This window comes from Ciconia boyciana, chromosome 3 (genome assembly GCF_034638445.1).
Source record: "Ciconia boyciana chromosome 3, ASM3463844v1, whole genome shotgun sequence".
Taxonomy (NCBI): Eukaryota; Metazoa; Chordata; class Aves; order Ciconiiformes; family Ciconiidae; genus Ciconia; species Ciconia boyciana.
The window spans coordinates 92,700,331-92,723,574 of NC_132936.1; the positions used below are offsets into that span (position 1 = coordinate 92,700,331).

At 36.6% G+C, this 23,244-nt stretch overlaps 1 protein-coding gene across 1 annotated transcript in view; it reads left to right on the forward strand.

The window, feature by feature from the left end:
- Window positions 1-23,244, forward strand: part of TTC27 (tetratricopeptide repeat domain 27) — a 134,442-nt gene that overhangs the window by 42,808 nt on the left and 68,390 nt on the right. Inside the window, exon 9 of the mRNA XM_072856610.1 lies at window positions 4,649-4,715. Coding sequence (XP_072712711.1) covers window positions 4,649-4,715 — 67 coding nt within the window. The remainder of the gene's footprint in view (window positions 1-4,648; window positions 4,716-23,244) is intronic.

Genomic DNA, 23,244 nt, shown 5'->3' on the forward strand with positions numbered 1-23,244 from the left:
AACATATAAAATTATTATACATTTTAATAAATTGAGAGAGCAGCTCCCATATGCCACTTACTTTCTGTGATAGATCTTTTTTTTTAAAAAAAACACATTAAAAAAATTTCACTGCACACACTGATTATTTTGTTCACTGGGGTAGGGTTTTGTAGTTGCATGTCGTCATCATTGTCGTTGCCCCCCCCCCCCCCCCCCCCGAAATTTTGGGAAAGGTTGATAAGAAAGCATCAAGAAAAGCACTATTAAAGAGTAGATGTCCTAAGTTACAGAAGAAGAGGGGAAAAGGGATATTATCTTCTAACAGAAGTAGGAAATTGAATCTCAGAAGGGGGTGTAATTATGCTTTTGCTCTGTCTCTCAGCCTACCTGTATTTGGCTGCAGTTGTTTGAACAAATGCCATTTGCATTGGCAGAGTAGAATTTTTTCAAACTCATCCCCTAATTTCCTGAATGTTTCATCTGTCCTCATTCCTAGGCTGCTCTAGTTTGATAAATATTGGTGGTTCCTAAAGAATGGCTGTTTTAGAAATGCTGAAGCAGTGCTCTCCAGAGACAACTTTCCATTCCTGTGTTTTTTGTTTTTGTTTGTTTGCCCCCCCCCCCCCCTTCATATAATGGTGGTTGAATGTGGAAGAGATCCATGCCATCAGGAAGGAGGCTTGGCACTCTGCTACACAGATAATTCTATTTCTTTTTGTGGGCATGCAAAGATAGAGATGAGAGTGCCTGAATGGCATCAATTTTTCTTTTTCTTATCTTGAGTGCTTTGCTGCTTACTCTTAGAATTCTTTTATTGTGTCTTAATACTTTATTGTGTCTTGTCTTTTAGAGGAAAAACCAAAACGCATCAGGCACTCTGGCCTTTTATCACAGCTGGCAGATAAGCAAGTGATGGGGGAGATAATTTAAAAGCAAAAAGCAATGTAGTATAAAAAAAGTTTCAAAATGCATTCTTGCTACACCTTGGTAGAATTTACCAAAAGAAGATCAATGTGTTTTACCTTTTCTATCTTGACCATTTTAGACTATAAGCACTAGAAGGCAGAGGAGGGTTCGCTACTGAAAAACAGATTCTTGCTTCATTTGGGATATTCAGTCACTTTGTAAATAAATGGCAAATAACTGCATTTTTCAAACTATTTTCTCTGTGCTGTCTCCTTTCAACTCTCACAGCTTATGTATAGCTTCATTAAGTATACTCCGATATGAAGATAATGTAAACTCATTAGACAGCCACATCTTTTAGTTGTTCCTCAGATCCTACAGTATGTCCTGGATAGAGCATAAATGTTATATTTGTTATTCTTCAAGAAGAAAAATGAAACTAAATTAAATTCAAACTAAATTAAATTCAACTAAATTAAGTTCATGTAGTTTTTAATTAAGTTTTTAATTTAATTCAGGGGGGAAAAAAACCTTACCAAAAAAAAAAAACCAACACATCCTTCTGTATTCTATGTGAGGTAGTCGGAATAGGATGGAAAGAGAGATCAGCACCGTGATACCTGGTAACGTGCACAAGGGAGAGAGAAATTTCTAAGTACAATGTAAAAAAAAAAAAAAGTCAGCTTATTTCTAGTTTTCAGTAAGAAATAGACTCTTCCTTTTGTTAACAAAACATAAGGCTGAAAAATGTACACTGTAATTATCATTACATGAAAATTTAATGAACTTGTTGTGATTGGAAGGGACCTCTAGAGATCATCTAGTCCAACTTCCCTGTTTGAAACAGTCAACTAGAGCAGGTTGTTTATGGCCATGTCCAGCTGGACCTTGAATATCTCCAAGGATGGAGACACCACAGCCTCTCTGGGTAACCCCTTCCTGTGCTTTACCACCCTCATATTAATGAAGGTTTTGCTTACTTTTTTTAGTGGAATTTGCTGGATTTCAGTTTGTGCCCATTGTTTCTTGCCCTTTCACTGGGCACCACTGAGAAGTCTGGTTCTGTCTTGTTTACTTCCTGCCATCAGATATTTATACACATTGATAAGATCCCCCTGAGCCTTCTCTTCTCCAGGTTAAACTATCATATCTTTCTCACCTTCTCCTTATATGTCAGATGCTCCACTGTCTTAAGCATCTCTGTGGCCCTTTGCTGGGCTTTCTCCAGTATGTCCACATCTCTCTCGAACTGAGGAGCCCAGAGCTGGTGATAGCACTCCAGGTGTGATCTCACCAGTGCTGAGTAGAGGGGAAGGATCATCTCCCTTTACCTGCTGGCAGCGCTCTTCCTAATATGGCCCAGGAGGCTTTGGATGACTTGCCGCAAGGGCGCATTGCTGGCTCATGTTCAACTTGGTTTTCACCAGGACCCCGATCTCCTTTTGTGCCAAGCTCATTACCAGATGGTCTGCCCCCAGCCTGTACTGGTGCATGGGACTGTTCCTCCCCAGGTGCAGGACTTTGTGTTATGTCCCCATGGGACGTCACTGTCATCATCAAGGTCATCATGGAGGTCATTAATGAAGATGTTAAACATTATTTGATCCCTGGGATATACCACTAGTCACTGGTATCCAGCTGGACTTCATGCTGCTTGTCATAATCCTTTGAGACTGGTAGTTCATGTAGTTTTCAATTCACCACACTGCATTTACCTAGTCCATATTTCATCAGTTTGTCTATGAGGATGTTATGGAAGACAGTGTCAAGTACCTTTCCAAAGTCAAGATGAAGTCCACCAATCTAGTCATCTCATCATGGAAGGCTATTTGGTTACTCAAGCGTGATTTCTTCTACCTAAATGCATGCCGACTATTCTGTCACCTTCTTGTCCTTCATAACACAGATTTGTTGAGGTTGGAAGGGACTGCTGCAGATCATCTTGTCCAACTGCCTGCTCAAGCAAGGTCAGGACTTGGCATTTCCCTTTGCAGATCTGCATGAGGTTCTTGTCAGCCTGTTTCTCCAGCTTGTCGAGATCTCTTTGGATGGCAGCACAACCTGCTGGTATATCAGCTGCTTCTCCCAGTTTTGTGCCATGAGCAAACCTGCGGAAGGTATACTCTGCTCCATCACCCAGATTCTCAATAAAGATGTTGAACAGTATTGAACTCTGTATTGACCCCCGGGGTACACCAATAGTTGCTGACTTCCAACTAGACTTTGTACCGCTGATCACAACTCTCTGGGGCCACCTGTTCAGCCAGTTTTCAGTCCACCTCGCTGCTCATCAGCTTCTTTATGAGGATCTTATGGGAGACAGTGCTGAAAGCCTTCCTGAAGCCCAGGTAGACAATGTCCACTGTGCTCCCCAAATCTGCCAAGCCCCCAAATCTACCAAGTCATTTCATCATAGGAGGTTATCAAGTTGGTCAAGCATGACTTCCTCTTGGTGAATCTGTACCAACCACTCCCATCATGTGTTAGGAAATGGCTTCAAGAAGGATTTGCTTCATATCCTTTCCAAGGATTGAGGTGAGACTAACCTGGATCCTCCTTGCTCTTGCTGAAGATAGGAGAGACATTTGCTTTCTGTCAGTCCTCAGGAACCTCTCTTGATTGCCATGACCTTTTAAAGATAATTGAGATTTCAACAGGCAGCCTCTATTCTGTACCTTGTTCTTGTGGCTAGTAACAAGGTTTTAATCAAAGTATTGACTGTTATTTCTGCAATGGTAATTGTATCGTACATACAAAGAATTAACAAAATAGCAAGAAAACAGTTAGGTTGGGGCAAAGTCTTATCTCCAAAGTAAGGTATGTAAAGTAGGGAGCATAATTTCAATCTGTGACCTATCATCACAATTAATACACTATCTTTGCAATTTTAACCTATAATATGAAGCCTGCTGCAAAGTTTAAAGAATAGTGTGACGAATTTAAGCTTACATATATAGCCATTATTTAGGTTTGGTGATGATCCATATTCTGTAGTATGATTTAGGATATATTTTTACTTGGTATCTTTTTTGTTTTCACAGGGAGCTTGAATTGTAGCCTTGTTGCTCTTTGTGGCGCTTGGAGGTATCTCTTGTAGTATATTTGTAAATGTTGGTGGGCTGTTGTCTAAGGAGAACATCCACTGATGTAGAGTTGTAAGCCCAATTTCTTTATCATCTCTGTAAACATGTCCAACTATGAATAAAATAATTTTAATTCTCATCTCTGTGTATTCTTCTGGTTTTCTCCCTTTGTGTAGCACAAGCTAGTGGTAATGCTGATTAGTGAGAGATGGACCCCTGTGGTCATGTTCCTTGAGTGACTAGAAAGAAGGTGTTTGTTTGAGATTACCCTTCAGCACTTTTTAAGTGTTAGTGGTTTTTTGCTTTGCAGAATCTGTGTTCAATTAGTCATAGAATTTTAAAAGAAAACAGACCTCTGTAAAACCAGAGAATAGATTTAAAACTGTTTAGGATTTGTAAAGTTGTTATTCCCATAAGCTTAAACTGAGTAAGACATTTCAGTTGAGAATGGTCTTGGAAAGGCACTACTAAAGTATCTTGGTCCCCTATGCTTCTTTTTTTCTGTGACTGCTCCTAGGTCTAGAGCCTTCTTCTGCACATACCATACTCCCATTTGTCATTGTAACAGTTTTCCAGAATGTCCTTTAGATTTCTGCAAGTTTGAAAAATGTGTTCTGTATAGTGGTACTCCAATGATTAAATCAGGATTGTAGATTTTTTTTCTTTTTTCTTTACAGTGTAGACTTTCAAAAGAACAATCCAGTACACAAATTAACTGAAGAGGAACTTCTGGCTTTTACTTCAGTAAGTAACTTATCTGGACTTCTTAGTAAACATGTTTTCACTTAATACTTAACTACCAAGCAGTAACCTGTCAATTACATTAATCATGAAACTGTTTGTAAACCCAGTTTGTTTTAGTACTCAGTCATTGCATTAACTTTTTCTTATTTCAAGAAATTAAAGTGATGCTGAAGTTCAACCCAGTTTTGAGCCATCATCATGCAGTTTTGAGCCATGCATAAGCTTGGCATCTAAACATTTAATTTCACCTGAAAATACACACAAAACATTTTTTTATGTGTTTTAGGTTTTATTAACTATATTAATTATAATGTAATATTAAACCAAGCAGTTTTACAGCAAACTCTTTCTATGGCACTAGTGTTGAAAGTACTCTTCTTTGAACAGTGTTTAAGTGGAGTTCAAAAGGAATTTCAGCTTTATTCTGTGAAATTTATTCAGTCTATGTATCAAGTGTTCTGCTTAGACGTGTTTCTTCCCAATTCAACGGCTGATTGCTGCAGAACAATTTTGTAACTTCCAAACAAGCCTTGAAAACTCTAACTCTGTATTTTTTCAATGTAATTTTTTTTACTCAAGACAAAACACCCTTTGCTTCCTTCCTCGATTTTTTTCTGGTTTTGTGTGTTTTTCAACAATTGTTTATGGGGGTAGTGGGTGGAGGAGGAAAGCCCAGTGGTTATATTGCCATTTTTGCTTACTTTCCACAATGTTAGAGTTCAGCTTTGGTGTAGTAAAGAGGGCTTGCTCTCCTACCTAAGCCTTGTAGTCTGAGACCCTTTTGCTATAGTAGTGGCATCTGAAAAAGTAAATTCTTGTTAAAAGTTTGCAGATAGGATCTCAACAAAAATCCCTTTGATTTCAATTGAGCTACAGTTTTATCACCAACACTTGTAGTTACGTGAAAGGACTATGGACAGTAATCTAAGGTTAACTATGGTAATGTTTTGGTTTGTTTTTTTTTTTTTTGTGGTGGTAAAAGGAAGTTCAATCTGTAAAAAAGAAAATCCTAATCTTTTTATTAGATAGATAAATGTAAAATAGGTTGGTTTTAAAGTAATGTTTGTTTAGGTCCCTATACTAATACAGTACATGTAAGATCTGCATGAGGGAGCTGAGTGAATCGCTGTAAAACAGGTTGGTTTATGTAGGTTTTTCTATTTGTTGCTACAATGATCATAGTGCTTTCTCATGATATACTTATAGTTTCTGAAGTATTTTGTTTTAAACTACAGTTTTGATTTGTTTTTTTGAAAGGTGGGAATAGAGAGCAGGAAAAAATTGAAACATATTAAAAATGAGACTGTCCACTCCCACTTCATATTGTAGTACTTGAAGTACCCAATAAGGATATTAAAGAATGATGCCCATTCAAGGAGAGGAAAAAACTTACAGAAAGAATAAATATGTACAAAGTAAGGAAATGCACACATAGAAAAGGCTGTAGGAATGAAAAAAGCTGGTGAACTGAGTACTGCAAACTTTTTTTAAAAATGGTGAAACTATTACAGGTTTTTTTGCAAAAATAATGTTAATGCAAATGTATGAAATTTCAGGACATGCATATAATTTTGTTAAAACAAACCCTGTCATTTTTGCTATTAAAATAATATATTTTAAATTGAGGGTTTTCTGTGAAAACTCAGAATTTTGCTTCTCATATTTTATTTCCTGTCAAACTCCCTGGACTTTTTGTGTATGCTTCAGTCTTCCCACTCCCCACTATTGTTTGCGTAATTCTTGGGTGGAAATGGAGCCATTATATACCTGAATCTTGAAATAACTTCTCCATATATTCTATCCTTTTAATATTAAATGGAGTGATATTGTGATAACAGAATATCTTTAACAAGATTGGCCCTACTCCTGTAATGGTGTACTTCCAGAATAATGAAACCAGGAGTGGGGTTTAGTTGTTTTAATACTTGAGTTTTCAAAGATTTAAACACTATTCAGGTTTTACAGCAGAGAACAAGTCAAGGTAGCACATATGCTAGGCAAGAAAGATAATCAGCTTTACTGTCAGCTTTTATCTGACATTGCTTGATAGATCATATTACCTATTATCTGAGATGTAAGAGATCTGTTGAGTGAATTCTTCATAATAATGACAAAATTAAACTGCATTTTTCTGCCATCTAGTGGCTGCTTCCTCAAAAATCACAGGAGAGCTGATGAACTTGGTCCTTAAATATTTATTGCAGTGATTGTGGGGAGCCTATGTTTTCATTCATTTATTATTTTTTTTTTATAGAGCTTCTAAGTCAGCTACAGCTTGCTTCACTCTTGTAAGATCAGCAGCCACTATCAGGATAGATCTCCAGAGAAATACAGCTGAAAGATATGTGTAGGCTTCTCAAATCACTTGTGCTCTGAGTAGCAAAAAAGAAGGGTCTATAGCGGTAAACAAACAGGAGTGTAGATCTCACTAGTAGTGCAGAATTCAGTGGACAGCAGTGACTTAAAGAAGTAGCTGGTAGCCTAAAAATTAGAGGAAATAATAATAGTGTTCTTTTAAACTTTTGTTTAATGTTTCCAAGTTAACTGGTTGTAGGGACACAATTCAATCTTACCATTATTTTCTCTTTTGATCTTGACCTATGCTCCCAAGACACAGACAATAACAAGTATATGTAATGTTACCATCCCAGATCTTTCCTGGAAACTGAAAACAGGAATCAGATATCAGCTTATGTAAGTTCTTGTCAATAAAGACATCTTTTATGGAGTTTGCACCTGAGCCTAAAATTGTGGATAGTCACTGCAGAATTTCGTGATAAAATCTCTGAGCTCTTCTGCATCTTAGCTCTGAGTCACTGAGGCAAGCAAATGCATTGCTGTGCTCCCTGGCAGTAGGGATGCTCTGTCTGAATGTTAACACAATCTTGGTTCTTATGGTGTCTGCTAGCTGAGTAAGTGGCACCGCAAATGTTATCACTTATGTTTAAGATATTTACCAAGCTTTGAAACTACCTAGTGAAATAGGCAAATGAGCACTATATCAGTGCTGCTCTAGTAATTTCTTTAGCATCATTTAAACTGCTGTGTGTGTGTGTGTGTGTGTGAGCAGGCATCTTCTCAGCCTACATGTGGATTCCTAAATCTGCAGGCTGGTTAGATGGTTGTCATGCATTCATCTGATATCTGCTGAAATTTATGTTTCCTGAAGAAAGGAGGGCATTTCAAGATATCTTGGGAGACTTGAGACATTGTAAGGTGTTTTTAATAGACCAGTGAATTGTCAAGAGATCCTCTTGCTTTGGACATTGCAAAACAAATGTATGTGACCTGCAATTTCTCTCGAGCAGAGAGAATTAAGGTCCAGGTAGTATGACAGGGAAAGGATGATCAAAGTAAACTCAAGTAGATGATGTGGTCCTATGTGTAGTTTGGCAAACAGGCATTCTAAACTCCCTTTTATGTCTGTAGAAGTTGAAAATTACTAGATTTGTAAGGTGTATATATATTTTAAAAAACATAGCTTACAGTCCTAAAAATACCACTATTAAGTCTATTAGTCACTGCTTGGTGACTGAAGTCAAATACAAAAGGATGTCTGCTTTTCATTTACTGAAGTTGCTTGGGAATAGTTGCCATTGTCCTAAAAGTACTAACTTTTGTAACTAAGAATTACTTTTAGCGTTGCTAATTCTTGAAGAAAGGTGTGGGGTGGGGGTGTATCAAATCCTGTGTACTTGTGTATGTAGTCTCATTGGCTGGGATAGCTCCTCTTGGTACAATAATTTGGACTTCAATGCTTGAGGTGTTCTAGTCAAATCTGTTCACCTATCATCAGCATAATATTTCAACTTTTAAGCTGTTAATCTACAGCTGAAATTAGGTACACTGATTTTTTTTTCTGCTTATAGTTAAGTTGTTGATTTGATATCTTTACATGAGAAGTAATGTAGCTCACATGCACTTAGGAATAAACATAAAATGAAACATTTGATTTTAAGGGGAATGAAATATTCTTTTTCTCACACATAACGGTTTGGGGAAACTATAATGTTTTTAATTAATTCTGTTGTGGAGCATGGACTCCTAAGAAGCTAAGATCTTATTTAGAAATCAAATATCACACAAGCTGCTTCAGAGACACAGTTATGCATATGATATTTAGCAAACTTTCTGATTTAGCTAACTGAATATTGGATTTAAGAGCCATTTTTAAGAGAGGAAAAGAGGGACAGTAAACCAGTAGTGAAATCCAGTGCTTCTCTGTTAGAATTACTGGTTTCTTCCTTATAATAAACTTTTTTCCCCAGAGCTTTCTGTATAGGAAGTAGGAAGTATACGATGCAAGAAACCAAAGAACTGACTCAGTACTGCTTTCACATTAAGGTTTTGTAGCTTAGTTTACTCCCAGCTCCCCAAGTTAGTTTTACAATGCCTAAATATGCTTCCTTATCCCATCCTTAATTTTGATGGCTTGTTTTTAATGTAAAAATACAAAGGTGAAGTCTGCTGGGTTTTATATTGGGCAGCAGTTTTTCCCCAGAAGTTCACAAGTACATCACTGATCTCTGTGTATCAGTGGCCCAAATACTTTTTTAGAACAAAAAATTCCTTTTCTTAAATGAGCAAAAGTAGGGTCTTAAAATAACTTCTATTAAATATTTGCTGTTTGCATTATTTTGAATAGGTAGTGCAGTTAAGACAATATACCAAAGATGAGATTAAATGAACAACTGTGTTGAACAAGTGACATGCTATATAAATGTACGTGATATTTCAGTATATTTTTTAAAAGAATTTTAAAAAAATTACATGTAATGCTTTATAAATTATGTCTTTCATGTGAACATAAACTTCAGAACAGGAAACTAAAAAGTATTTCTGAAATGTAAAAGACTTCCAGGAACATATGAAAGCTCTATGTAACAACTGGTAAATCTTCCTTTATGTTTTAATTTTAAGATTATGCAGTTCTTGCAGGGAAGTAGGGGAAGGATTAAATACTGGATGGTGCTGCTTTTTTCTCTTACAAAAGAGAAAAATGTTTTTTTAAAAAAACACACTAATAAGATTAGGCTCTGCAATATAAATTCTTACAGCTTTATAGAAAGCTTATACTATAGCTTATAGTTTACATACTGGGGAGGCAATTCAGTGTTTCATATTCTGATATGACACTCCAACAGAATATCCAGGATTAAGGAGCTGCAGCTGGTCCTTAACATTACCCTTTCCATCTGTTCTAGCCCTCGCTTTGTCCAGGAGAAATGGGTTGTGTGGTAAATGTGATGAACACTTAGTCCACTGTGGGAGAATATTACTTTTTTCCCTTATTAGTTTGTTTTGATCAAGGGACTTTGAGTGGTAGCAACAGTTCCCTATAGGGGACTGAGGAGAAAAAGCAACCAGAAACTGTGGAAGAGAAGCCTCTTGCTTTGTGCTTCCCACATCTTAGCCCCATATTTATATCTGTTGAAATCCATAGAAGATGAGAAGGGAAAGAAAAGGGACTGTGGAAAATTTAGTTGCATTGGTTTGTTATACTCCTGAGACATCTATCATTTATGGAGAGTAGAGCAGTTGGTTTCTTTATTAAGTGGTGAAAACCGGGAAGAGGAAGCTTTGGCAGCTCTTCTGTCAATCAACACTTTGAACAGGTGAGGATATCTTTTTTAAAGAGGGAAAAAAAGTGTAATACTTTTATTTTGCTCAGAGTACAAAGCTTAAAAAATTATTCACCATCTTCTAATAAAATACCTGATCATTCTGAAATTGTTCCAATAATGCCACAAAGGATACCAAGATCTGATCAAGGACTTGGAGAATGTGGAGGGACTCTGTCAAAATCCAAGGAATACTGTGTATTCCAAAGATAGACCAGATGGGAATGCTTCATGTCTTTTGTTTTCCACTGTGTTGATTCTGTAAGAGACTGTTTGTACTAAGGAATTTGAGGATGGTTGAACAAATTCCCCCCCCCACCCCAGAAGCGGGCATTTATTGAGTGTAATAGAAACTGATGTTGCATGGTACCTTTGAAAATCACAGCAAAGAATTATAGTGCACATTTTATTGAGAGTGTGTGTGTATATGCATCTATGAATACTTTTTCTGCTTTTCACTGTAGGAAGGGGGCTTTGGGAGGAGGGAGTGGAGGGTGGAAATGGGAAGGCTTTGTTTTTCTCATCTTTTGTATGGTATTTGTGATATTGATGTGGAACTAGGGAGCAATCAAATCATGGCATATGATATTTTTAATGTTAAGCCTTCCTATCAAAATCTCTATAAAACTAACATGCCAATTTGGTTTCTAAAGAGAAGTTGTTTATATAGCTTAAATAAAAGCAGTGCATTTTTCTCTGCTGAGAAAATGGCTGCAGTTTTCTTTATGTTTTACAACCAGCAGGAGTATTGAAAAGCTTATTAAGAGTGCCATGTGTCTCTACTGCTGTAACTTTCGTGGCTTTATAAAAAGTCTCTTTCACTTTTTTTCTAAGCCGTGTTGCCCATTTTGAATAGCCTCTGTTGGTTACAAGATTATAACACTGCAAAGACTTTCTCTCAGCAAAGCCCTGCTAGTACTGTAAGACTTTTTTTTAGGTAAACGAATTCAAAGCTATGCTATTCTTTTTTCTTTCTTTTTTTTTGCTTCTAAGCACTTTTATTCAAAAGTCTGAATCATTTTCCAGGAATGTCAGGATCTAAACACTTGCTGCTAATTTAGTGCATGTATGCTTTCTGGCCCATCACACATTACTGGGAAATCAGATTGGGTCCATTGAAAGAGAAGCTGCCTCTTTCTGCTGAAGTATCGTGTGCAAAGACTCAACTAGATTTCTTGGAAGCTTATTCACAAAGCGTCTGGTACTTATGTTTACAATGTATTGTGGATAGGAAATTAACGTAGTGTTGTCAGTTCTTTTTGCTGCTGTTGTATGCATTTAGATGTTTTAGGGTAAAGTAACTGGGTGCTGTAGTACATGTGTTGCGGGGCAGGGGGGAAGCTTGCATTCCATTCCAAAACTGGGATTAAGTAACAGTCTGTTTGAAGTTGTTTTATTTTACAAAATATCAGATTTCAACATAATTGACACTTTCATCCCTTCCAACTTTGTTCTCCTCTGTGGTCTACATTCTTCCCTGAGTCCATGGGATCCACAGCTCTACTTGCATCGTATCTTACAGGAGATGGTTTCTGATTTATTGTGTGCCTTTCTGAGCAGGAAGAAATTTGGGATAGCCTTTCCTTTCTAGAATAGTCTGCTCTTTCATATAACCTGTACAGAATTACTCAAGCTATAGATTTCAGTGGTCTCACTGAAACTGCAGTGGTAAGAGAACATGAAAATCATGTTTAAATATTAATAAATTATTTGCTTGTCTAAGGGTTTGAGAAGTTAAGCAGGCAAATGCGATGACAGTTAGTAACATTTTTTCCCACAGCAGCCTTTCTTCTCCCCCTCCTCCTTCCTCTTTATCTATCAGCAGCTCACTTATTTTTTTCTAGCAACCTCTCTGACAGCCAGTTGACGTGTCACAGGCTTCCCTTCCCCCTCTTCTGTCCTTCACCAGTTATAACTATTATAATTTACTTCAGCAAGAAAGATTTTGTTGCAACAAGAAGATGAAATTAAACCCCCTCTTCAACAAAATGCTGTCTGAGGTATCATCTGAAGGAAATAAGACATTCTCACTACGCTGTGCAGTGCTTAATAGTCCGTTTTTGACAATATGCTGATGATCAGTTCAATTCATGTGTTATCAGTACTAGCAGTCACTTTTTTTTTTTAGTGATTTATATTCTACTGATCTGCGTGTTTGGCTGGGGAGGGGGCAGATGGACTACATAAGGGGTAAATCCAAGTCTCCCTTTTTTCAAAGTAAACTTACTTTTTTGTTCTTTTACCATATGTGAGGAAGAATTATTCTTAAAGTTTATGTAGCTGTCCTCATGTCTTACCCTCATCTCCTCTGCTTAGTTTTAGTATTGTCCTTTCATTTGTTTTTTTCCTAACCCAACATTTCAAATATTACTCTAATCTTGCTTGTTCGATAGCATCTGAAAAAATGAGGGTGGTTGAATTCATGTTCACTGGTCAACTTGCTACTGTCTCTAAGCGACTGAGTTTAATTTTCTCTGATCGTATTGTGTCTGTAATTTGGACTGGAAGTAGAACATATATCAGCACCCCAAACATTCTTTCTGGTCTATATTAAAGATGAAATATTGAAAAAGTAACAGAATTTTTTTGACTTATTACACAATTTAGGATAGGTTTGATTAGAATGCCATAGTCCTTGATTGCAGTCATGAAGTATGTATTTTTTTCTTCCCCCCGCAAGGTGTCTGAAGTTTGCACATCTGATACTGTTTCATTTATCATCATTAAAATGTCACTGTTTTGTTGTAGGGTTTGTTGTTTTTTGGTTTTTTTTTTTTGAAGAAAAACAGGTGCAGTCAATTTATAGCTATTCTTCTATTCTAGCTGCTTTGGGAAAAATATAAGATGAACTCAGTAAGAAATAAATTTATCTTACCCTGCTTCTGCATGAATTTCTTTTTCTATTGCCCCAAAACTAGGGATGAAATGAAATGTCTCCAATGATTCTCCCCCCCCCCCTTGATCTTTTTAATCCTGAAGTTTTAGGTAGCCAAGCTACTGGAAGGAATTTCTAATTGGTATTTTCTTCTGGGGATTTACTCAACGTCAATTTAAGACTTTTGTGGGAAAAATTATGTTTAATTATGTTCTAAGTCTATAAACCATGGGCTTTTGAAAGGAGATGTAAAGGGGAAAGATTTGGAGTTTTTTACCTATTTTTGAAAAATTTTCCTAAACAAACACTTATAGCTTAGATTTAGCAAAATATCCATTTGCATGCTTAGCTGTCCTCATCTGAGTAAGCCTCGTTCTGTTCAGCAGTCATCTTGGGTATGTTTTTGCACAGTGTGCTGCCCTTGTAGAAGTAGTTAGTTGACTTCAGTATCTTGTGGAAAAGCATGGTGCCATCTATCATACCTAAGGATGAAAGTTAAGCAGCTCCGATTCTGGCATTTCTACAATATTTCCTTTCTTGTCTTTTATTAAAAGCAGCAAGTTTAAATAGTAAAGTGCAGTCTTCAAGTGCTGTTGACCAGAAATTAAGATGTTAAGATTAAACTAATCTGTGAAACATTTAAATACATCTGCATGGAGGTTGTATGCACATTTATTTTATTTGTATTTACAGAATGCCTGAATTCTAGTACTGATAATGTACTAAACAGCACATTATGACTAAAGGGGGGGGAAAAAGCGTGTATTCTTGCCAGCAGACCCCATCACTCCGCTTTTTTTTTCTTCCACAAATACAGTTTTACTAGGATAACTTACGTACTGATAAGCAAACTGTTATTTTGAATAATTATTTGTAATATCAAATATGCAAGAAAATTTCTTAAAGTAATTTGCATGAAGTGTTTGTGACCTGTATGAAAACTAATTTCCAGTTGTGCGAATACATGAATAGGAAAGGTTCACATTCTGTTTATGAAGGTTAGCTCACTGCATCAGGAAATAGAAACAATACCAGCTCATTTAGTGGACTGTTCATGCAATGTATATAATAAATGAGTCTCATGTTTACTGTGAGAAAATTCAGACTTTTTTCCTGTGTATAATTTATATGCTTAGCATATATGATAATATGGTATGGTATAAATACTTTTGAGATGTTTGGATTGGCTGCATTAATCATGGCAAGTAGAGCTGTTAGTTATGAACACTATTCAAATAAATGCCAATAAAATGTTTAAAAGCATCATGTTCTATTTGTTTCAATTTGCAAAAATGTTTTAAAAATATTTAAACTATTTAATGTTTTCCTATCTGAAGCTGAGATTTGAGGCTTTTCCTGATCTGAAATAAAAATCATGACACTAATATTAGTCAGTATATTTTGACATATTTGAGAAGACTTTACTGCCTTGTCTATATTATCCTTAAGTATGTGTTGCATGTATTGCATTAATTAAATTGGAGCTTGGGCTTTTTTCTTGAAAGACTTCATGTCTTGTGTCAGCTTGATTTTTCTTCAGTACATTTGTCAGAATATGTTGGCCAACACATTCTACAATGACTTCTATCTAGTCTAGACAAAAGATGAGAGAGAAAATAACTTTTACAGATTTCTCTAAATAGACTGTGAAAGATCTTTCTGTGCTATAAAATGAGATGTTTGATTTTAAAATTATAACACTCAGAGAGACACAGCATATGTATTTGCATTCCCCCAAATTAGTATCGTACCTGGTTTGTATTTATAATTGGCTAAAACTGAGTATGTTTTCTTTGCTTTTTAGTTTAATATATGTCAGTGGAAACCCATTCAGTTTTAGAATAAAGGAAGGAAGTATGTTTAGAAAATAGTTTTTATTGTTTTGAACATCTTGCATGGTTCGAAGCTGTTTAATAGCTTAGTAGTAAGATTCAGAAAGCAAGCAGGTCATTTAGTTGCTGAAATAAGGCCATATTTCTCATCCTACAGCTTATTGTGTAGGAATTGAAGTGTGTGTATTTATTTGTCTGTGTATTCTGTATCTTTCTCTTATGTAATAGTAGGCAAACGTTTATTTATGTGTGTGTTGAATCTCTAACAGAGCTGGGAAAATGCGAAGCTTGGAGGTGCATAACTAATAAGATTGCCTCTTTTGTTTGTCTAAATAAAATGTCTTGTAGCTTCTTCATCCAATTTTCACAGTTACTTTAATGACTGCTGTTGTTTATGTGCATAATACAACTGGACATGTATTAGACTGTTGTGTTTGAATCTTAATCCCTTACAGCTCATGCTTTTAACTTCTTTGAAGTCTAAGCACATCCCAGACATTGCCTTTGGTCTCTAATAAATATATTCAGAGTAGAGTTTCTCTCTACACAACTCTGTCAGATTTAGGAACGTTACTCATTTTTGCCCACCAAGACAGGATTTTCTTTTGTGCTCCCCAGCAGTCTCTCACTCTCCCCCCCCCCCCCCCCAATATTAGTCACTTGTGCCTATGTCAGCTTCCCTTTTTGTTTATTCATCCATGCCATATTCACCTCAGCCCTCCTTTGTCAGCTCTCACCTCCTGTTTATCTGACTTTCACTCTTGCTCTCATCTTCCCTAATTCCTTTCTTTCTCACATATTTCTGACCCTATGTTTATTCCTTTCCTTCCTCACTTTGGGTTGTTGCTTAAGGAGTTAGTCTTCTTTCAGGACCATTGTGTCTTGTCTTCAGTCTCTGAAAGGAAGGTAGCTGCAGCTTTGTTTTGCTCCTGGAAACTAAACTTTTGCACATAAGGTTTAAAGCTGGGCTGCTGGTGACCTCCAGCAGCTTGATCCTATTGCATGCAATGGGAACAGTAGCTCTTTAAAGAGACAGAATACTTTTGCTGGTGAAGTCTGGAACTGGAAGAAATCAGAACTCAAATATTTTTTAATGGACATCAAGACTTGTTAATATGCTTTTTCCTGGGAAACTGCTGAGACCATCCTAGAACTCTCATGGAAATTGTCATCTCCAGACTTTGACCCTATCCACTTAGCTCACCAAAGAGTAATTGAGGCATGCCTTGCATTCAACATGTTACACTCATTTGTGAACACCAAGTATGGCAATATGTAGAGTGCTGAATAGTAGAGACTGTTGTAGGCAGAATTCCTGTGGTGGATGTTGGCATTCAAAACAGGGGAAAACCAGGTATGACACACTCCCTGTAGACTCCTCTCTGACATTGTGTGGATTTTCCTCTGCTGTGCCTCACCGTTCTTTTAGACAGCTGTTCTTACAGACTGAAGATTGTGAAGATGTTTCATAGAAATTCTATACTTTCTTCTGACATGGCTTAATAATAAAGTCCATGTCAGCCTTACTATAAATCACTGGTGAGGCATGTAATTCTTCCTGAATTTTTTTGGCTGTTCCTGTTACGGAGAAAAATGTGATAGCTGATTTTGACTAGTTAACATCATTATAAGATGGGTTCACAAATAGCATTTTTGTAATGTAAAAACTGTATGCAACTGTTAAAGTATTCTTGTTGTGCCATTGACCAATCTTAAAGTTTTGAAATTATGGAAACATTTAAATTGGTTCTTTTCAAGAAGATAATTTTATGCCTTTTACTGAGGATGTGAAGGGAGCTTTTAAGGCTCCATTGTGTCGTATAATTTTTATAGTTGTGCTCCAAATCTGTCTGAGAACCAGTATTTTTGCTACCCTACATTCTCTTCCTGCAAAAGATACTCAGTTAACATATTTTAAGGATAATTATTGTAAATTGATATTTGTCCTGAAGTTATCATTGCAAAAGTAAAGACAAAAGTTTCTGTTAGAGTAAGAATTTATGCTGCATCGGATAGCAGCAGTATATACAGCAGTATTCTTCCAGAGGCTGTTGATAGACCAAATAAACAGGAAGCATCACTGGCAGTCTATGGAAAAAACATAGTGATGGAAAAAACATAGTAGTGAGCTCATAAGTGCAAATAGGCAGGCAGAACAGACAAATCCCACCGCCCTGGGGCAGTTCCATAGGATGCAGGATCTGTCAGGCCTAAGGGATTTTTCCAGTGGTCTGGAGTGCTGCAAACATTGAGTTTGCCCTGGACAGGTCAAACAAGCAGAGAAACAGAAAGGAAGAAACGAGAACCTTAATGTGTAGTCTTATCTGGATTTTGCTGAGTAAGAAGTACTACTTAAAAACCAACCATGCTTAGAAAGAGTTGACCAACCTAAATAAAGTGTTCACAAGTCATGGTTCTTGTCTGTAGCCACAGGCAGAAGTACTAGAAATGAAAAGATGAAAAGTCATAACTGTCTCCCTGAGGAATAAATTTCTGTCTGCAGAGGATAAGTTAACCTATAGCGTTGTCTATTCCAAAAATGCTCCTTGTCAGAGGAGAGGCAAGGCTGAGGGTGGGGTGGAGCAAGCAGGGCAGGGGATTTAAAAGCCTACTGTGATAGTTTCCAAGGGAATACCTAGCGGGGGGTAGGGCATGTTTCTTCTCCCACATGGCTGATCTGAATGGAACAAGTTAGAAAATATTCTCCACTGGCACCGATTTTCTGTCTTTCACCCTTTTTTCAGTCATTTGCTTTATTTGTCTTGAGGCTAAACAGATTGCAAGTTCTCAGACAGCATGTACCACTGCATATAGTCCTGAAACTGTCTATCTTTAAAATACGATATCTAGCCATTCTCAAATCAAATTCACTGTTTTACTCCCTGTGCAGACAGCAATTTCTTTAATGTGCTTTTCTGTTTTTCAGGATATTATCAAAAGAGCACATGATGTGTTCAGAACTTTGGCATAGACAGTGAAATTCCTGAGGCTGTGCAGTTAAAACGAGAAATTCACTGTTTAATACCTAGGGAAATCCTTATCATTGGTACCAAAGAGTTAAAGTCTAGTCTTTTGAATCCAAAAACGTGATTTATTGCTGTTGAGATTGGGCCTTAGGAAATAAATGCAATACTGTGATGTGGTGTGGAAGTCTGTACTTATGCTGTTTCAGGAGTAAGTCCAAACCACAGACCTGAAAAAGACAATGCTACTACAGTCAAATCTGGCTGAAGTTGTTTTCAGCATAACACAGAATAAGTGATATGTTTGGCGCAACAGAGCAAGTGTCAGTAACATGGCTGGACTCCATTCTAAGTGAAAATAGGAGCCATATCTTATGTGGTTTACCCTTTGCTAGTCATTGAAAGCAGATTTCTTTAAATAAAACAGTATCTTCTTTCTTCATGACATTTCCTTTTCTTCTCTAGTTTCTTCCTTCTCCTAAAAAAAAATGAGAACCTCCAAGGAAAACTTACTTCTGAACTTAAATAGTCTCTCAAAATGAAAAGAAAAAACAAACCAAAATACAACCCCAAAACCAGCTTAAGCAACAGCATGAAAAATTATTCTTTTTTTAACTCTTACAACAGGATACAATATGTATACCACTTAGTATCATTGCAGAGCATTAAGCTCTTAGAAACTTGCTAAGTATCAGCCCACTGATGCCTGTTAATGTGGAATAAAATTTAAATAATTTTGGACATCCAGGATAGATCTGCAGTTTGGATGTATAAGTAGAACTGAACAAATAATCTGACACTCAAATAATACCTTTGTACTATTATTAGAAAGTGGAAAACCCTAAGGGGAAAAAAGCATTAAAACGTTTTCCTAGCAGAACCTGATTTGAGTCGTTTTTTCCAAAATGTCTAAAATTACATTGAATTGTGATTTTTTGTTCGTTCCATATGTCTCTCTGAAAGTTACATACCTGCATGCATGCAAGTTAAATAACAGACTGCATTATGCAGAATCAAAGAATCATGTTTATAGCACACTATAAGTGTCTCCCTACTTTTTGTTTTATTTTTGTTCCATGCAAGCTCATGTGAGCTTGCTTTTCTGTGTTTCTGTTATGTTTAAATCCATACAAAGCTTTCTTTAAGTCTTTTATTGTTTCCACTGAAAATTCTTCAGTAAGCATAAATCTTTGTACTCCTTTCACATAGCTTTTTCTGTAGCACATATGAGGCTTCCCTTGCAAGGGAATGTTTCTCTAGTGCTCGTTTTCTTTGACCTTTTTCTCTGTGAAGTGTGTAATGTAGGGGACACTGGGCCGCCATTTCAGTTTTATCTGCAGAGCTGCATTCACAGCTACCTGGAAAGATAATCACGTGTTTGTGTTTCTTCTACTTCTGACTAGAGATCAGATTCCAGTATACCTATTTCTGCATCAAATGACCCCCTTTAATTTCATTTTCTTAATACAGACAGTGTTTGTGTGTTTCTGAGTCACAGGGTTATGGAGTGAGACAGGAAATTTTCCAAGAAAAACCATAGAAACATCCAACTTGAGACAGCTCAGGAAATTCTTGATGTGTATTCAGAAGACGTAAAGACTATAGCAGGAAGAAGAAGAAACAGATATGGACTGAGCTTTGGACATAAACATTGTTCTAACAAGTGCTTAACCATTTCCCTGTACGCTACTGAGAAGTGTACTTCAGGAGAGGGGGGGAGAGAGTTGTTTTGATTGGTATTCCTTCTGCGGGTGAGGAAGTGTACATGGAAGCAGAAGGAGGGAAAAAGAAAGATGCAGCCTTTTACAGAACAACATTTTTATATCTTAGTAAAAGCAGCAGATGTAGGCCTTTCATATGTTTCTTTTCACTCCCTGTCCTTCAAAAATAAAATTCACTGCAGAGGAGAGCTGGCCTAGGGATGACTTCAGGTTTCAAATGAGACAGTCATGGAGAATGGAAAGGGAAGTTGGATGTTCTCCTGACTAATGATACTTACAAGAACCAAGAAGAGGTAAGGCAGCCTCATTTTACCTGAATGTTACCTATGTTGCCTTTGCTAGAGAAAACAAGATGAACAAACAAGCTGTGAAGTCTGAGGATATTTTCTTTTGGGAAGTCGTCCTTTTTCCCCATCAGGATTTCTAGCCATATTGTCAGCTGAGTATGCTGAGCCTGAGTATTGACTGAACAAAGGAAAAGGATGCTAGTGAATATGGAGTAATGTTACTCTGTTGCTGAGAAGCAGCTGTGTTGGTTTTTTTTCAACAAAGAATGCTTTCTTTTAATGATAGGTAGAAGAGAGAACTGAAGAAAGATACTGAAGTGTCTTGATATTTCTGATGAGGATAGTAACACAGTATCTTTGAGCAGATAACAGATTATAGTCTTTGCAATGTTTTGGCAGAGTTGAACTTTTGAAAGTAGCAGATGCGTTTATTTTGCAAAAAATTCACTCATGATTCTGTTTTCAATAATCCTTTCTAATATCTTCAGTGAAAAGAGACAATGTGTAGTCCTTTTAATGCAAATTATTCTTGACTTTCTTTGCCTGGCTTTTATAGTGCCTTCTACAGAAATATAACTAATTGTCTGTCTTTAGAGGAAATTAAGAAGAGTTGTATACAATGGCATGTTTTGTTCTTTTTAAAGAGACAGTTCACTTTAATAATGGAACTACTGATTCTTATTCCCTTACATCTATTGCTAGCATACCAGCTAGCATAATACTGAAACTGGTTAAATCTGTGCACTTACATTTTTCTCTATTTGGTCTTTGCCTTGAGTTAAAAACTGTAGCAGGATGCAAGGTACACCTTAGGTTTTTTTCACTTTGAAATCTGTGGTCTATAGAGAAAGTCTGATTTAGAGCGTATCTTTTCCACCACCCAGATGAAACAGTCATTCCAGAGCTGTCTGCAGCCCCGTGACAAACTCAAGGGAACCAAATGAGATTTGAGAGTGGAAGATACAATAAAATTATTGAGAACCTGTCTAGAGGGTTCATTGGCAATAAGCACCTCAGTTGGGCATCTAACTGATGTGCATAAGCTAGGAACCTTCTTTCATTCATAAAGTCAATGGAGAGTAAGAGGCTTTCTCAGGGAGCCCTTAGGATTGATGCTTGTTCAAAATGGTCTTTGTGGGGAACCTTCCTGTCATGGCTACCTGTATAAAAAGACCCGGGGGGCTAACTCCCAAGCTTTCCTGCCTGATTTTTTATTCCTTGAAGTCCTAGATACTACAGAGATGGCACAAAAGCCAGCACAATTTCCAAGCTGACCTAGCATAAATAATTGCCCAGAAGCTGTTCTTTGCAAGGTAGATATCAGAAGGAGTAAGAGTTACTGCTTAAAACCAGTGCCATGGAGGGGAAATATATTCAGTGATAAGAAGGATGGAATATGAGGATTCCTTTGGGTGGATGTTATCAAGAGCTACCCATTTGCTACAGAACACTATTTGAGTGGGGTAAAAAAAAGCTGTGGAAAATACAGTTAAAGTGGAATGATCTTAGCCTTCTTGTATACACTACTAAAATGTTTTGTAAGTCTTGTGAGAAGAAAATTTGTTCCAGTCTTCCCTTCTAACTTTTGAATTGATTAAGCCAGCTACTGAGTTATATTGTATTTAACATACCTTCAAATGTGATAAATTCCAGAGAGAGTCAGTCACTTGCAAACTGAGTTTAAATGAGATACTTAAGAACTTTAAATTGCATTTAGGTAAGTGCAACGTAATTGCTGCTATATTGAGTCTAGCATTCATTTCTAAATCAGTCCAGTATAGTCTAAATAATTAACTGTTTAACTAAGAGGTTTTTAACATCTTTGCATACATTTTGCTTTATAAAGTGTGGACAGACAAAAAGGAAACTTGTAACAACTCTTCATATCTGCAGATGGGGAAAAAAGGAACTGTCCATTGTGTGTGTGTGTGTGTACATATATTTCATTTTAAAATTATCAGAATTAATGTTTTATTTCAAATGCATTCAATTAGCCAAGACTGTGAAATTATATATGTGAAAGAATCTAATTTAAACGCATCGAAGTATACAAAAATGTAAAAAAATCATATAGTGTCATCTTGCTTTAGCAGTCAAATTCAACAAAAGGTACTCTGTATTTACAATGATGTAATGTTACAACTTGAGTGCCGAGGCTACCAGACAAGACTAGACAAAGCGAATTTTAAAAATACCATTCTAATTAAACTAGTCCCTTGGTGCGGATCACTGATGGTGTTTTGGCCTTGCTCTTGACTTTTTAACACCGAGAGGTATTTCTAATGGCTGCGGCTAAGAGCTTTAAGCCCAGCTCTGTTCATGATCAGCTAACACCTGTTGCGGTGAAAAGCTATTTTAGTTGTACAGTCCCAGGATTAGTTTTATAGACCAAAATAAACCCTTGTCACACAGTTGAGTGAATAGCTTTAGACTTTGGAAAAAATATGCTGAATGTGTGGTCTAAACCTACTGAAATATATATGGAATATTAAAGCAGTAGTGGAAAATGGGACTGTGCACATGCTGATGTCTCAGCCAGTGCAGGAAAGTAAATCTTCTCCTCTGTCATTTTAATACTTTCAGGATTTCTGCCTGTCTCTCTGGTTTACCTAACTGACAGTCAGACACAATTCGTTTAAAAAGAAGGTAGCATTTAAATCATGATAATTGGAAGAGACCTTAAAAAAAAAAATCACAAGTGATCATATGATTGACTCTGTAACATGCTGTCTTGATGTACCAACTCATTAAAATCAATGAAAGACCTAATAAAGGAAAATACAGAACTTCTGCTAATGCATGTCATACAGGCTCAAGCATTGCATAATTTTTTGTTTTCTTGTTACAGTGCAAAGGTCTTGGCTTAATACGCTAACGGTGCCATGTAGAATTTATATTAGATACTGTTAGGCAAGAAAATATTTAAGACCTAACCAAGTAATAACACATTTTCCCCATGCAACACTGAAAAAGAAACACTAACACAGGACTTGGAATAATGCCTGAACTATAATTCATTTTAAGTGTATAATACAAGTTGCGCTGTTTGCAAAGAAAATGTAAATTATCCTTGTCTTGATAGCTTTGCCCTAAGACTGTTTGATCAATTAGTTTGATCAATTAGTATTCTGTAAGTCCAAAGAGTGTGTATATTGTTGGGTTTTAAGAAAAAAAAATTATAGTTGTCGAAGCCATATGGAAAAAGATGTGGTCAGTTGCTAGCTAAAATT